A 16,099-nucleotide genomic window follows, 5' to 3' on the forward strand; every position below is an offset into this window, starting at 1 on the left:
CACTTTGTTAAACAGAAAAATATTTTATTTGAGAAAAAATATGTATTTTTTAGGCTCTGTCCAAAAGGATTTAATTACATTTTTAAAAAGATTTTTAAAATCATTTTTAAAAAGATTACTTGTAAGCAATCTCTACACTCAAAGTGGGTCTTGAACTTACAACCCCCAAATCAAGAATCACATGCTCCACTGACTGAGCCAGCCAGGTGCCCCTAATTACTCACATTTTGATCAAACTATATATATTTAGAAATCAGGAACAGACATTTTTAAAAACCACCAAATGTTTCTATGGATACCCCTTTCCACACAGGTTTTTGAGGTTGTGAAGCGTGTAAGTGCCAAATTCTACAAAAACTTGTCCTGGTTGGTTACTAGTATAGAACTGTAAGTTTCAGCTTCTAGCCAAGCACAGTAGTAGCTAGTAGTACTGCACCTAGTTCTGAGGGTTGTATAAAATCAGGCATGCCCCCTGCCCTCCAAAGAGCTTATGCTCTATTTTCTCTGTTCCTGAGTCATGTGCCTCTCTGATGACTCATGGCATTGTTGGCATCTTTGGTTTCAATGTTTATCACCTGGTACACCATATTTCAAACCTCACATGGTCGTTTCAAAAAGTTTTTTTGAGTTTGAGAGCTAAGGCAGTCAGGAAACAAAAACAAAGATACTTCTATCTGTACTAGCAGTTCAGAAGAGAAGGATTCCAGCTGAGGAAATTTGAAAGTTGGGATTTGAATTGCACCATGGCAAGCAGGGTAGGAGGGATGCTAATCAAGTAACAAACACAACAAACCCATATAAAATAACTGAAATAAAGGGATGGAAGATGGAGAAGTCAAAGTGTGGTTGCCTGTCTATAAAATGAAATCCTTTTACTTTTGGTGATGATGTTAGGGGGATCTTAGTGTCCTCCTTACCCTAATTTGGTGTGCTTATTGCTGCTCTAACAAATTACTACAAACTTTTTGGCTTAAAACAACACAAATTTATTATCTTACAGTTCTGGAGGACAGAAATCCAACATGAATTTAACTGGGCTAAAATCAAGGTGTTATCAGGATTATATTCTTCCTGGAGGCTCTAGGTGAGAATCTGTTCCCTGCCTTTTTCACCAGAGGCCTTGCACATTTTTTGGCTCATTCCCCTTTCTGCAACTTTAAAGCTAGCAATGTTGCATCTCCCTGATCCTTCTTCCGTTGTCATATCTCATTCTCTGTCTCTGACACTTATGCCTTTGTTTTGTTTTTTTGTTTTTTAAGAGGGAGAACATGTGTGCATGGGGGAGAGGCAGAGAAACGGGGAGGGGTGGGGGCGGGGAGAGAGAATCCCAAGCAGGCTCCATGCTCTTAGTGTGGAGCCTGACGCAGGGCTTAGTCCCATGAACCAGGAGATCGTGACCTGAGCTGAAATCAAGTCAGACACTTAACTGACTGAGCCTGCAGGCGCCCCTGCCTTCTTACAAAAACCCGTGTAATTATTTTGTACCCACTTGGACAATCCAGGATTATCTCCCCATCTCAAGACCCTTAATTCAATCACAGGTGCAAAGTCCCTTTTGCCTCTAACATAACATAGTAACAGGTTCTATGGGTTAGAACTGTGGAAATCTTTGGGGAAGGGGGCTTTATTCTGCCTACCATATCCACTCCCCATTTCATCAAATGAGGTAATTATTAAAAGCCAATTCCTGGCTTTTAATGAACATCCTAGTGTTCTACCTAAATTTACTTCAAGTTATTACTATCTTTTCCAGACAGCTCTCCTCTCTCCCTCCAACAAATGTTTTTAGAATATGCCCTACTACATTTTTAAGTCTATGGTCTTGAGTAAACTTAATAATATTAATTGGAAAACATTTATATAATACCTTTAAAATGCTAGAGATACCAGAGGAGAGATGGGTGGGGGGGATGGTTTAAATAAGTGATGGGGATTAGGGTTAAATAGGTGATGCACTTGTTGAGATGAGCACACGGTGTTGTATGCAAGTGATGAATCACTATATTGTACACCTGAAATGCTGTTCTTGGGCTCTTGGCTGGCCTCTGTGGTAACAAAACCAAAACACAGAAGAGCAACTTAAGAACAATTTAGACATGAGAAAACTATTTGATTTACTAATACATGATTTTCAAAAATACTGTTTAGTAGAGAAGTCTTGCTTATATAGCTTGTTTCTATAACTGACAAAAAATTTTACAGCTTTATTGAGGTATAATTGACATACTGTAAACTGCACATATATAAAATATACATTTGGTAGGTTTTGATGTATGTGATATGATGTTACAGATTGATCGCATCACCATGAGCAAAACAGCAAACATATACATCACCCCAAAGTTTCTTTTTGCCCCACCCACTATGATCCCTCTCTGCCTTTCTTGTTCCCTCCACTCCCAGTCAACCACCCACTTTGTTGCTATATATTACAATTGTTTATTATATACTCCTTTGGTCTGGCTTCTTTCACTTACCAAAATTATTTTGAGAATTAGCCATGTTATAACATGTATCAGTAGTTCATTCCCTTTTATTGTTCAGTGGTATTCTATTATATGGATACACCACAGTTGCTCATCCACAGTTGCTTTGTTGTTGGACATTTGAGTTGTTTACATTTTTTTGGCCATTACAAATAAAGCTGCTATTGAATGTTCAATTACAAGTCTTTTAGTGGATATATGCTTTCATTTCTTTTGGATAAATACCTAGGAATAGAACATCTGGGTCACATGGTTGATATATGTTTAACTCTCTAAGGAACTGCCAAACTGTTTTCCGAGGAAGTTGCACTATTTTATAATCCCACCAGCAGTGTTTGAAAAGGAAGTGGATTTTTAAAAATTTAAAAATGTCTTATGATCAATGCTTGAGCATTCACATTATATATAGAAATGCTGGGGCGCCTGGGTGGCTCAGTCGGTTAAGCTTCCGACTTCGGCTCAGGTCACGATCTTGTGGTCCGTGGATTCGAGCCCCACGTCGGGCTCGGTGCTGACAGCTCAGAGCCTGGAGCCTGTTTTGGATTCTGTGTCTCCCTGTTTCTCTGACCCTCCCCTGTTCATGCTCGCTCTCTGTCTCAAAAATAAATAAATGTTAAAAAAAAATTTTAAAAAAAAAAAAGAAATGCAACATCACGTGCTAGAGAGTGATCTGGGCATTTAAGAAGCCTGCATAATGTTAGCAAGGTATGTTATGTACACTTATGAAACAATGCATTGTATAATGTGACCGTTAAGTGTCAGATGGGAGGACCAGATAAATGTGAGAGGAGTCTGTGGACTACAACAAAGAGAGAAAGCTGAATAGATGAAGCAGGGCTTTGCTGGAGTGATTAGAATACTGGCAGAGAAGACCTGCAAACAAATTCCTTAAGTTAAATTAACATAATTTCTAAGTATTCATGCAAACCACTACTTTCATTATAATCATCTGCCTCCTATAGGTATCTGTTGGCATTTGTTAGTTATTGCTACATACTAATCCACATCAAAATTGGTGGCTTAAAGCAACAATCATTTAGTCTTTTTCATAGGTCTGTGGATCAACAGTGCATTCAACCAATTGGATCAGTCTGTTGGCTCAGTCTCTGGAGTTTGGACATAGTATGGTTCATCTGGGTAGCTTTGCAAGTTGCTCTGTTCCACATGGTCTCCTTCTCCAGCAAGCTAGTCCAGTTTCTTAGCAAAATTTAGGCTGGGAACCACCACATTTTCTTGGCCAAAAACTATCCCCAGTCCCAAGGCCAGGGCAGAATCAGGGGATGGGGTGGAGCTGCAAAGTCACTCTGCAAAATGTTTGGGTACATTTATAAGCAGAGAATTGCCACCATTTTTCATCAATCTATCACATCATCAGAGACGAACATGCCAACCATCTTTCAATATGTAATGTAATTCCTTATTTGGCTATGTAATCCAGCTAGAATTTGGCTGAGACCAAAGAAATAAGCAAAAAAGGCCCTCTGAGTCAGTTCTAAAATGGCACGATTAGCTGGTTACCAAGCTCACAAAAGATTAAAAACTTTTAAATTAGTGGCTGCATAGTCACTTATAACAAAACCAGAGTGTAGGGGCTGTGTAGTCCAATTAGACTAGTCTGAAAAGAGCAAATTATATTTGGCATTTTCTGGTTCAACAAGCACTCACTTAAAAAACATTTCCCCCCCCCCCCTCCACCTGGGTGGGTCAGTTGGTGGTCATGGGACCCTTGATTTCAGCTCAGGTCTTGATCCCATGGTTCATGGGTTCAAGTCCACCTCAGGCTCTGCACTGACAGTGCAGAGCCTGCTTGCGATCGATCTCTCTCTCTCTTCCCACCCCTCCACAGCTCGTGGTCTCTCTTTCAAAATAAACTTAAAGAAAAAATCCCATTCTACATGATTAACATTTCAAATACTAGTTTTTTGTTTGTTTTTTTTTAATCTATTCAGAAACAGGAACAACATACCCAGAGGACCTTGGCACCTATAACCCAACCTGGCTAGTCGCACCCCATCCCGCCCCCTCCTCTTATAAATGAGCCCTCTGTCTTTGTCCACTTTATAGAAAACCATGATTGTGGGTTCTAAGAAAGCCAAGGCGGGATAGTCTAACAGTGGGTTGCCTATGTATCTCATGAGAAATACATCTCTGCTCCAAGTGTCTCAAAAGGCGCTTTTACCAAACCACTAAGGAGAACGCCATCTCTACGGGTTTCGATTAGGTCACCCTCGGGAAGAAAGAGCCCCACTTGGAGCCCAATCCCGCCCCCACCACTTGGTTTCGCACCTCCGCGTTCCGGGACCCGCCTCCAGCCTCCTGGCCCAGCCCTAGCTCCGCCCCTTGCCCTCTCGGAGCACCATTTCCCTGGGGATTGCTAGGCAGTCTGCTTAAAATGCAGCTTTACACGGTAACCGCGTAAGGGAATTCGCATGTTAAGCAAGCAGCACACAGTTCTTTGACTTCAATCACTTGCTCGTCGAACCTACTTTGCAAAATATTGCATCCACTCCTTCCTTCATCCCGCCCCGCTCTCTTTGCTCTCCACAGCCCAAGGCCAGCTAAAGAAACCGGAAATCCACAGTAAGGTGGGCCGGGGCGGGCCTTTGCTGCGTTGCACTGCGCGTGCGCGCGCCTCCTTTTGCGTCACTCGACCGCGCCCAGGCTCTCCTCGGCTACTTACAGCTCTAGGTCCCGGCGGCGGTCGCGGGTCATCCGGGGCAGGCTCCCCTCGGCGCTCCCCCATGGAGGAGGCGGCGCGCACGGCTGCAGCCCTGGATGCTCTCACCTCCTACTGGACAGCGTCTAAGGCACTGGCCGCGCGAGCTCAAGAAGGGGCGGCCCGTGCGGCCTGTGTGGGCGTGTGAGCGGAGGTGACCAGGGCCAGGTAGTGGAGGGGACCATGGGCGGCCTCCAGTTGGGGTGAGGTCGCCAGTTTTTAATTTTTTCTTTCAAGCAAGGGCGAAGGGGCTGTGGTCGAATCTGCTGGTCTTGGGTAGGCAGGGGCCCTTCAGGGGCGCCTTTCTCTTCCCTGGGAACACGTGTGTTGTGAAATGGAAGGGCTTTTCCTCTTATCCTGCCTCAAGGAATCCCACTGCGAATTGGGTTGCTATTAAATTCTATGGAAATCTGGCTTGACCCTGTCGGGGCACCAGTTCATTCAGCTCATTCACATAGCTTTCGTTTTGTTGTGAGTTTTAGATTGTTTCAGCTGCTGCGGAGATATTAACTGACCGTTGAACAAGTTTTAGAAGTCAGCCGTTGAACATGACTTTTAATTTCCTAACTTTTATAAAGTCATTTAATCCCTCCTTCCTTTTCATAAAAACTCTATATACGTTTAGTTTTGTTTTTGTGTCTCTTTAATTTGTTCACTAGGTTTTTCAATTCGTTTAATACAGGACTACGTTTTCTGTTTTTAGAAATTCTCTATAAACCATATACCTAAGTAGTACTTTTTTTTTTTTTTTTAGTAGTAAAAGTAAGATGGGAGAGTAGAGATCTTTGTTTCATTGCAGTAAGCTATCTGTTGAAGTACTATGTTGTTTATGCTTGGTTGAGTAGGTTTCATGTTGGTAAGTAAAAAGAGTATGGAGGCTAGTAGCCAAATTTTTGAAACTGTTTGGTAACTGTTCAGTCCTTTTGCTTACTTATGTATTTTCTTCTTTACAGGTCGGAGCTACTCTACCAGGGTTTAAAACTTTAAATGAGAATAAGGAGTATTATTTACAAGGAAATGAGAGTGAATAAGTCATCTCTGACCTCTTCCAGCCTTTTTTTTCATAAGAGAGACCATATTAAACTTACATGTAAGTTAAAATTTTAATTTATAACTGATGTTGCTAAATTTGGATTGGAGATTTAAGTTCTGCAGTATTTATAAGTACCGTTTTTAAAAATAATTAGCGGGAAGCCGGGTTGCTTAGTCGGTTAAGTTGGCTGACTTTGCTCAGGTCGTGATCTCACCGTTGGAGAGTTTGAGCCCTGCATCGGGCTCTGTGCTGACAGCTCAGAACCTGGAGCCTGCTTCAGATTCTGTCTCTTGCTCTCTCTGCTCTTCCCCCGCTCGCTCTCACTCTCTTAAAAATAAACATTAAAGAAAACTTTTTAAAAATAATTAGCAAAGTAAGAGATTGGAAAAAGTTAAATCAGTGGAAACCAAACAGAAGTAAAGATTAAGAACTCTAATATTAGTTTTCATTCAGTGTGGGCAGCCCATATAGAAGTAGAGTCTAGTAGACACTTAGGTTCCATTTCAGACTGTATAACTTTCTGTGTGGTCCTCTGCATGTGATTTAACCCCTTGGAGGTTTGGTTTCTTTAGTTGTAAGGTGGGGATAAAGATACCTTCTTCTCATTGTATGTATTAGAAATAATGTGTATCAGTTACCTGGAACAGTGCTTCATAGGTGTTCAGTAAGTAGTAGCTATTACTATTTAGAGGGAAATGATAAAAAAGAATTACACTTGTTTTCAGGATATTTCTTTTATATAAAAATACCCTGCTGTGGTATCCTGCCTACCCTTGTTCACTCAGTGTCAGCCACAGTGGCCTTTCTTTTCCTGGAAAGCTGCATAACAGTTCATACCTCCATGCCTTTGCATTTTTTCTCAGCTTTGTTCTTTTCCTGTCTCTTTCAGGGCTTTACTCAGGGTTATCTTCTCCACTGGGCCTCTTAACCAAACTAGTTCAAATAGAATCCCCTCAACCCAACTCCTCAATGCCCTTAACCATAGTATTTACCACCTTCCAATATAATATTATTATTTATTATTATTTTTTTTAATTGTCTTGCCCTACCTCCAACACAAGGTAAATTCCATGAGGGCAGGGTTTTGGTCTGTTTTATTCACTGCTATATTCCCATTCCTAGAACATAGTATATATTCATGTCAATGTTTGTTGGTTGACTAAATGAGATAAGCACCTGTCCACAAGAAGCCACCATGAAGGGGATGTAAGTCATATACATAAGTAACCATAATATAGGCTAGAAAAGTGTCCAAAGAGAAGTGTAGGTTTAAAGGCCAAGGAATTCAGAAAAGATGATTTCTCTGGTTTGTGGAATTCAAGCAGGGCTTCATTGTGGAGGTGCATTTTGAGTTTGCACCTTAAAAGACGAAAGGGAAGGGGCGCCTGGGTGGCTCAGTAGGTTAAGCGTCCAACCTCGGCTCAGGTCATGATCTCACAGTTCGTGAGTTCGAGCTCTGCATCAGGCTCTGTGCTGACAGCTCAGAGCCTGGAGCCTGCTTCAGATTCTGTGTCTCCCTCTCTGCCCCTCCCCTGCTCATGCTCTCTCTCTCTCTCACAAATAAAATAAACATTAAAAATAAATTTTTTTTTTAAGATGAAGGGAGAATATAAACAAAGGTATGGAGGAGGAGAAGGAGTAGGTAAGAATGACAGCAGTATATTGACCTCTGGTGTATCATAGGGTATGTGAATTATAGTATAGGGAAATAAGATTTAAAAGTTAGGTTGGGAACAAATGGTGAAAGGTGTTAGAGGATTACAAAATTTGAACTTTTTGTAAACATTGGGTAGCCATTCTAAGGGTTTAAGCAGGAGAATAAGATAGCACAGATGTGTTTTATAGAGCAATGTGATAGCATCATTGTTGAAGCTGAATGAGGATTGGGAGAGCCATGGAGATATGAGGCTGTATTTCACAAAGGTATACTCCATATGGTACTCTTGGCCCTTGTATCCAGTTTGGGTAATGAGGATGGTGAAGCCATGGTCAGAAAACAAGGAGGAGCAGATTGGGCAGATGATGATTTACACTGACAGCCTGGTTGGAGCTGTTACTTCCTTGTGTTCCACCTCTGGGTCTAAATGGAGACTCCAGTGGGAAAGGCAAAAGGCTGGATTCTAGCACTGGTTCTGCTACCTACCCATTTCTTGAGAAGTTGCTTGACATCTCTGTACCTGTTTTCTCTTCATGGGGCCCTCACCACATACCTTTCAAGGTTTTGTGAAAATGAAAATGCTGTGACAAGTTTAAAGCTGTAAATGTACTTCTGTTGGTATATTTTTAAAAAGTATATGACTTTGGTAATTGTGTTGCCTACTGTTAGTCATTTTGCAAAGCAAATCTTAGTATCAGCTTATCTTATAGATGGTAGAATACTAATCCCATCTTTTCCTGTTACATGTTCTCCATATTTTATTTTATTTTATTTTTTTTTAATTTTTTTTTTCAACATTTATTTTATTTTTGGGACAGAGAGAGACAGAGCATGAACGGGGGAGGGGCAGAGAGAGAGGGAGACACAGAATCGGAAACAGGCTCCAGGCTCTGAGCCATCAGCCCAGAGCCCGACGCAGGGCTCGAACTCACGGACCGCGAGATCATGACCTGGCTGAAGTCGGACGCTCAACCAACTGCGCCACCCAGGCGCCCCATGTTCTCCATATTTTAGAAGAAGGTGGACCAATTTCAAAACTTTATTTTCTTTAAGATATATTTATTTCATTTTTAACATAACTTGTATTTAATGAAAGTTAATGTTATAAATATTCGTAAAAGTAAAATCACCTTTGAAAATTAAACTTCAGAAAGAACAATTTGGAAATTCTAAGAGCCTTTAAAAGTGTGCTTAAAATTAAAATGGGTCACTTCAGATCATTTTACTCAGCTGTGGAATCCTTGAGGTCAGGGACTTGTGATCAAATCATCTTTGTAACCCCAACATCTGGCATATTAGAGCTGCTCCGCATATGTTTACTGAACAGATGACCACACTATAAATAATATAACAGCTAGAGGAGAGGAGAATGGGATGGGACCTTCTACCTGGTCCCTGTCAGAGGTAGGATGGGCACATTATCACCTGAAGCTTGTCATCTCTGATTTGAGAACATAGCTGAAGTGAAACATACTAAGTTTTCTTGTTTAGCTGTCTTTAAACCTGGCCCTACTTCATAGTATACTCAAGAATAAAACAATCCATTTCAGGGGCACCTGGGTGGCTTAGTCAGTTAAGCGTCTGACCTCGGCTCAGGTCATGATCTCGCGGGTTCGTGAATTCGAGCTCCACGCCAGGCTCTGCATTGAGCATGGAGCCTGCTTAAGGTGTACTCTCTCTCTCTCTCTCTCTCGTGGCCGGGTGGCGGGGCGCGGCGCGCCGACGGCCTCCCTCCCTCCCTCCTTCTCCCTCCCCCCCCTCTCTTTCTCTTTGTCCCTCTCACCTGCTTGTGAGTGTGCCTGCAGTCTCTCTCTAAAATAAAAAAATTAAAAAATGAGCTTTATGTAAGTGAAGTCTGAATTTGGATTTGTGAAGCTATTGGATTGGAACTGTAGCTAAACCTGACTTGTTTATGGGTATCATCTATGTAGGTAACAAAGTTATATTTTATAGATTTCAGAATATTCAAGCTATAAATCAGCTTGTTCAGACTTTTAAAAGGGAGGTTTGTGGACCAGAGAACTTTAGGTAGTCACTTCCTCGGTAGAATTTGAATGATGATTAAGAACAGTGCTTCATGATGATAATGGTTAAAGGAGCTGATTTTAAGTTAGGGGGTGCTTTGATGACTATTAGGTGATCCTTGTTCATTGGAATGCAGAGTGGGCTGAAGTGTGTTTGGTAGCTAGGTTTCTTTACTCCCATCTTCCCAGACTTTTTACTGTTACCTTTGCATTTTCACTTACATATAACACTATCACTTCCCAGCATACTTTGACAACTTTTTACAGTTCGTAAGTTTATACACTGTAAAACAGTTGTTACATTTTAGGAAGCTGATCTAAATGATACAGCTTTATTTTTAGGGCCAATTATAATTATTCCATTCATCTATATTCACTGAGAAAACCGATATTAAGACATATTTTGAAGCTGTAGGAGCCCAGCATCTGGCAGTCTAGTGAGGAAGACTGGGTCATAAACATGGTTAAGTGAGTCATTTAGAGTGTGCTGAGAATACCATTAAGCACACTTTTTTTGTTGTCATAATCTTTTTATAGTCTCTCTATATATATTTTAATGTTTATTTTTGAGAGAGACAGAGCATGAGCTAGGGAGAGACAGAGAGAGAGGGAGACAGAATCTGAAGCGGGCTCCAGGTTCTGAGCTGTCAGCACAGAGCCCAGCGTGGGGCTCAGACTCATGAACTGCGAGATCATGACCTGAGCCAAAGATGACGCTTAACCCACTGAGCCACCGAGGCGCCCTTACAGTCTATAGAAGTAATTCTTCCTGCTAACCATTTTATTCCCAAATTTTCTGCCTCCCCCTCCCTGCATATGTTTATGTCTCTGTACATAACTGATTGTCACAGTCCAGAATTATTCCAAAGGCAAGCTGAAGTTAAGTTGAAGTTTGGGGCTACCACATAAAGAGACCAATAGTTTATTTGAAATTTGGAAATCAATAACTTTACAGATTCTTTAGCTTCTTTCTTTTCTTACGTGTCTCTGTTAAGGTGGCGACTCAACCAAGGTCATGCACCCAGCTAGAGGCAGGACTGAATCTTCCAAATTCCCTGCCTTGGACCTTTCTCAATGCATTTTCTTCCCTTAGGAGTGGCATTCAGAGGACTAGGGATACTTCTCCAAATCCTTATGAGAAAGATCAGTTCTGGAAAGGTTTCAATTAGACAGACAGCTAATCTCATCCATATTGTATGTGACTGATACTTATAAAACTCGGAGCACCTCCCTGACTTGAGTGTCTTATGTTCTTTCCATGTTTCAATATTATCTTATCCTAGATTGTGGGGTGACTTTGCTTTTGGGACTTGTTAGTTGTTTCTCTCCTGACATCTCTGCAGCTCTTGAGCACTGCAACATGTGTTTTAAAAAACCTTAATATGGAAACGTCCAAACATACATAGTACATAGAGTAGAATAATACAGTGAACCCCTGTCTGCCTGCCACCCATCTTTATCACTGATCCCCATTTCTGCAGACAAGTTTTGGTTTTTCAAAAATCTGACGGGAATTTTATATTTACCTGTAGTAAGTCTGTTTAGGTGTGTAAGTTAGTTATCCCAGTGGCATGTAGCATTTATTTATGATCGTACTCATGGTTCATTAAGTCAGCAGGGATGACTCTGTGTTTGGCTGTGCACAGGGTGATGGCAGGGTGCAAAGGGGCAAGCAGAAATATAAAGGTCCTCTTTAGGTCTAGACTTGGAACTGGCACTCCTGTCACTTACACCTTCCCCCCATTGGCCAGCATAAGCCACGGAGCCAAGCCCCAAATCAATGGGTTGGGAAGGACTGTTCTTATGAAGGGTTCTGGGAACCATAATGTGACTCAATAGGCAAACCTAAACACTGGCCCCCTTTGGCCCCTTTTTACAGAACATTATCACCCATTATTTAACTGTCTTTTGTTTGTCTCCCATGGAAGACTAAAATTTAGCTATCACCATTTTATGCATAGAGCTTAGCATAATGCTTAATGCTTATGTTTGGTAAATACTGTTTGAGTGAATGGATAAAGCAATTGAGGGGTTAGGTGGTTAGAGTTATGATGCTTTTGCTAAAAGCCAGAATCTCATAACCTGAACAATGGAAAAAGTTGGCTAGTGGGCAAGGGTTAATGAGTGAGGATCCTGACTGAATTGTAGATTAGTTCTGGAACTCAGTAGTTAATTTGTGGGACAAAAAATCTCAAGACATACCAGAAAGTTGGGCTGGCAGTAAGTTATAACTAATCATAAACCTTCTTGCTGAGTAATATCTTTCCCTCTACTTTCTGCACTTTGCTTTAGTTCATTTGTTAGCAGAGTTCATGAGTGACATTTGAAATGTCTTTGATAAGCCTCTGCTCCCTGTGTGGTCTTAGGGTTTGAGCCCTCTAGGTCCATGGCCCTCATGTTCTCCAAAAAGTCCATCAGTATCACACTTGCACTATGGCAAACATCTGTCTGTTAGAATGATCATCCTCTGCTAACAAAATAATGTGGAAGCTGTTTTCTTTCTACACACCCCCAAATAGGCTAAATAACAAATAAATAAACATCTGTTTATATCTACATAGATTTCAAAGAAGAAAGTGTATGGGTGAGAAAATTTTGAGTTTCTCTGTGTAGATTATTTAAAAAGGACATGTTGTGAAACTGGTAAATGTATTTATGAACTAAATTTGTATATTTTTATGATTTATTTTCATTCTGTAGAATATTTTTTCTTAACAGCAAAGTTTTGTTACTTTGGACTGTCAACTAAGACTGGAACCATTATTTATTTATTTATTTTTTAAATTTTTTTTTTCAACGTTTTTTATTTATTTTTGGGACAGAGAGAGACAGAGCATGAACGGGGGAGGGGCAGAGAGAGAGGGAGACACAGAATCGGAAACAGGCTCCAGGCTCTGAGCCATCAGCCCAGAGCCCGACGCGGGGCTCGAACTCACGGACCGCGAGATCGTGACCTGGCTGAAGTCGGACGCTTTAACCAACTGCGCCACCCAGGCGCCCCTGGAACCATTATTTAAATATGAAACTAGAGTTTATAAAATTAATTTAAATTTTTAAGTTTAGTGTATTGTTTTTCTTTTTTTTTTTTTCTTACTGCTTCAACAGTATTTATTTAACCTACAGATATTCCTCTACCATATTTTGCATAGATAGTACCATGCACATGGTATACAATCTCTGGCTGTCTTGCCTGTTCAGATGAGGTCTGGTTTTTTTGTTTTTTTATTTTTTAAAATTTACATCCAAACTAGTTAGCATATACTGCAACAATGATTTCAGGAGTAGAGTCCTTAGTGCCCCTTAGCCATTTAGCCCATCCCCCCTCCCACAACCCCTCCAGTAACCCTCAGTTTGTTCTCCATATTTATGAGTCTCTTCTGTTTTGTCCCCCCCCCCGTTTTTATATTATTTTTGTTTTCCTTCCCTTATGCTCATCTGTTTTGTCTCTTAAAGTCCTCAAATGAGTGAAGTCATACGATTTTTGTCTTTCTCTGACTAATTTCACTTAGCATAATACCCTCCAGTTCTATCCACGTAGTTGCAAATGGCAAGATTTCATTCTTTGTGATTGCCAAGTAATACTCCATTTTGTGTGTGTGTGTGTGTGTGTGTGTGTGTGTGTGTGTATACATACATGTGGTAGATAAATATATATATATATATACATATATATATGTGTGTGTGTGTGTGTGTGTGTGTATATATATATATATATATATATATATATATATATACACACACACCACATCTTTATCCATTCATCCATTGATGGACATTTGGGCTCTTTCCATACTTTAGCTATTGTTGATAGTGCTGCTATAAACATTGGGGTGCATGTATCCCTTCAAGGCAGCACACCTGTATCTCATGGATAAATGCCTAGTAGTGCAATTGCTGGGTTGTAGGGTAATTCTGTTTTTAGTTTTTTGAGGAACCTCCATACTGTTTTCCAGAGTGGCTGCACCAGCTTGCATTCCCATAATTTTTTTCAGTTTTATTGAGTTATCCCTGACATATAACATTATATTAGCTTAAGGTATACAACATAATGATTACATATATGTATATGTTATAAAATGATCACAATAAATTCAGTTAACATTTATCACTTCACATAATTATAAATTTTTTCTTGTGATGAGAACTTTTAAGATCTTAGTTACTTTCAAATGTACAACACAGTATTTTTAACTGTAGTCACCATGCTGTACATTATACCCCCAGACTTCTTTATGTTATACCAATATCTGTCACTCCTCTATCCCTGGCTCTGGTAGCCACCAGTCTGTTCCCTGATTCCATGAGTTTGATTTTTTAGTATGGCTTTATATCATGATCCTATCTTTTGCCATAACTGGAAGAGAGATAATTACATTAGTGGTAAATTATAAATAGTATATTATCAATAGTAGTAATGAAAATATTCCTTTATGAGAAGAGAAATGGAGTAAATTTTTGAGTTGCATTTGGACTATCACTATCATTCTCTGAAAATCTTGTCTTGTTTTGCATTGTTTAGATTTGAAGACTGCATAACCCTGCCTCTAGCACCAGCGGTTTCTCTGTTTTGTAATCAGTGTGATTAAAGAACTTCGGTAACAAACGAAATGATCCAGGGGCGTGGAAAATATGACTTTTACATTGGTTTGGGATTGGCTATGAGCTCCAGCATTTTCATTGGTGGGAGTTTCATTTTGAAAAAAAAAGGTCTTCTGCGCCTTGCCAGGAAAGGCTCCATGAGAGCAGGTAGGCTATGCCCTATGTGACTGAAATGATATCTGTGTATGCTTGTTTACTCAGGTTCTTGATGGTAGATGACCACATCTTAATTCCTAGTTAGTATATTTGAAACTTTGAACTATGCAAGCCTTGTAAATGTTTATAGAGAATCAAACATCAGTTACTTTGTAATGAGAAAAATAAAAGTGAGACAATGTCATTAATAAGCTAGCTGTTCACTCCTATAGTTACTTTCAAAGTGGAAATAAGGACCAGTGCCCTATTAGCATCCAGTCTTATCTTAAAATTTTGATATTTCTGCAGAGAAGGAAATAAGGGTTTATGAATAGAATCAGAATCTTACTGAAGGCAAGATCTTGGGGGATACTCGTTATGATTGAACCCCACTCTGACTTTGGCGCATTCACAACAGCATTATGTTGCATCCTGGCCGTGTTTCATCACTCAGTCTCTGCTTTAGTTCTAGGTCTGGTTCTGACCTCACAGGAAGACCTGCTTTGGTAGTAAACAAAACAAAACAAAACACCTTCTCCCTCTTTCCTGTGCCATCTTTATGGCCAGAGCTAGTCAAACCATCTTAAAATAGTAGCCTCTATTAGAGGTTAGTGGGCAAAGGAGAGAGTATTGGCATATACTGCGTGAACAAGTATATTCCTCAGTCTTGTCCTAAGACAGGTACTTGCATTGTCCATGATGGATATGTTTATCAAAGAGTTCATTTGCATTGGCTTTTTCTTTTGGACAATGGCTTAAGTACCAGTTGCTTCCTGGTTTTATTATTTTTATTGGGAAGAAAGTCAAGTAGAAAAGGAGGGTGAATATCCTAGCAGCCCCAGACTGTGATTAATGCTTAACTTTTTATGTATGGTCAGTATAAGACCCCTTTCTCCAAGGTAACTGCCTCATAAATGGGGCTAACCCACACCTATATGGCTTATCCACTTTCAGACTAATTCATTTGAAGCTGGACTACTACTTACTGGTTCATTTTCTTTACTTGGTTTATTGAAGCTGAGTTCACGAAACAAAAGAATGAAGTATGGACTGAATATAAGGATTAATTTAATTACTTCACTCAAGGAATGAGGTTTGTAGTATAGTGCAAACCTAAAAATTGTAACATTTTCATTATCCTCATCCTCTTTTCTAAGAAAATCATAAAAATATTATCTAAGAAATCATGATGGAACCTTTATTCAAAGTAATAATCATCAACAAATAAGATGTTTTAAAATCTGTCATAGCTAATAGTTGTCATAAATTTATAAGAGTCTGATAATCTTCCCAAAAAGTGAAATATTTTTTCATTCACAGGTCAAGGTGGCCATGCATATCTTAAAGAATGGTTGTGGTGGGCTGGATTGCTATCAAGTATGTATAGAGAACATTTCAAGAAAATGTAATTGTATATTAAAATATTTGCATATACTAGTACAGCTTCAT

The 16,099-nt window shown here is 39.9% G+C and overlaps 1 protein-coding gene across 3 annotated transcripts in view; it reads left to right on the forward strand.

The window, feature by feature from the left end:
• The window catches only part of NIPA2 (NIPA magnesium transporter 2), a 32,292-nt gene that overhangs the window by 141 nt on the left and 16,052 nt on the right, over positions 1–16,099 (forward strand). Inside the window, exons 1-4 of one of the 3 annotated variants that reach the window (XM_040493891.1) lie at positions 5,124–5,405; positions 6,156–6,292; positions 14,436–14,662; positions 15,971–16,027. In XM_040493891.1, coding sequence (XP_040349825.1) covers positions 14,524–14,662; positions 15,971–16,027 — 196 coding nt within the window. In that variant the 5' untranslated portion in view covers positions 5,124–5,405; positions 6,156–6,292; positions 14,436–14,523. Of the gene's footprint in view, positions 1–5,123; positions 5,406–6,155; positions 6,293–14,435; positions 14,663–15,970; positions 16,028–16,099 lie in introns of those variants that run through there. The other 2 variants (XM_040493890.1, XM_040493892.1) reach the window with 2 other exon arrangements.

The sequence above is a fragment of the Herpailurus yagouaroundi genome, unplaced genomic scaffold (assembly GCF_014898765.1).
Source record: "Herpailurus yagouaroundi ecotype Mexico unplaced genomic scaffold, PumYag 185, whole genome shotgun sequence".
In the NCBI taxonomy this organism is placed as follows: domain Eukaryota; kingdom Metazoa; phylum Chordata; class Mammalia; order Carnivora; family Felidae; genus Herpailurus; species Herpailurus yagouaroundi.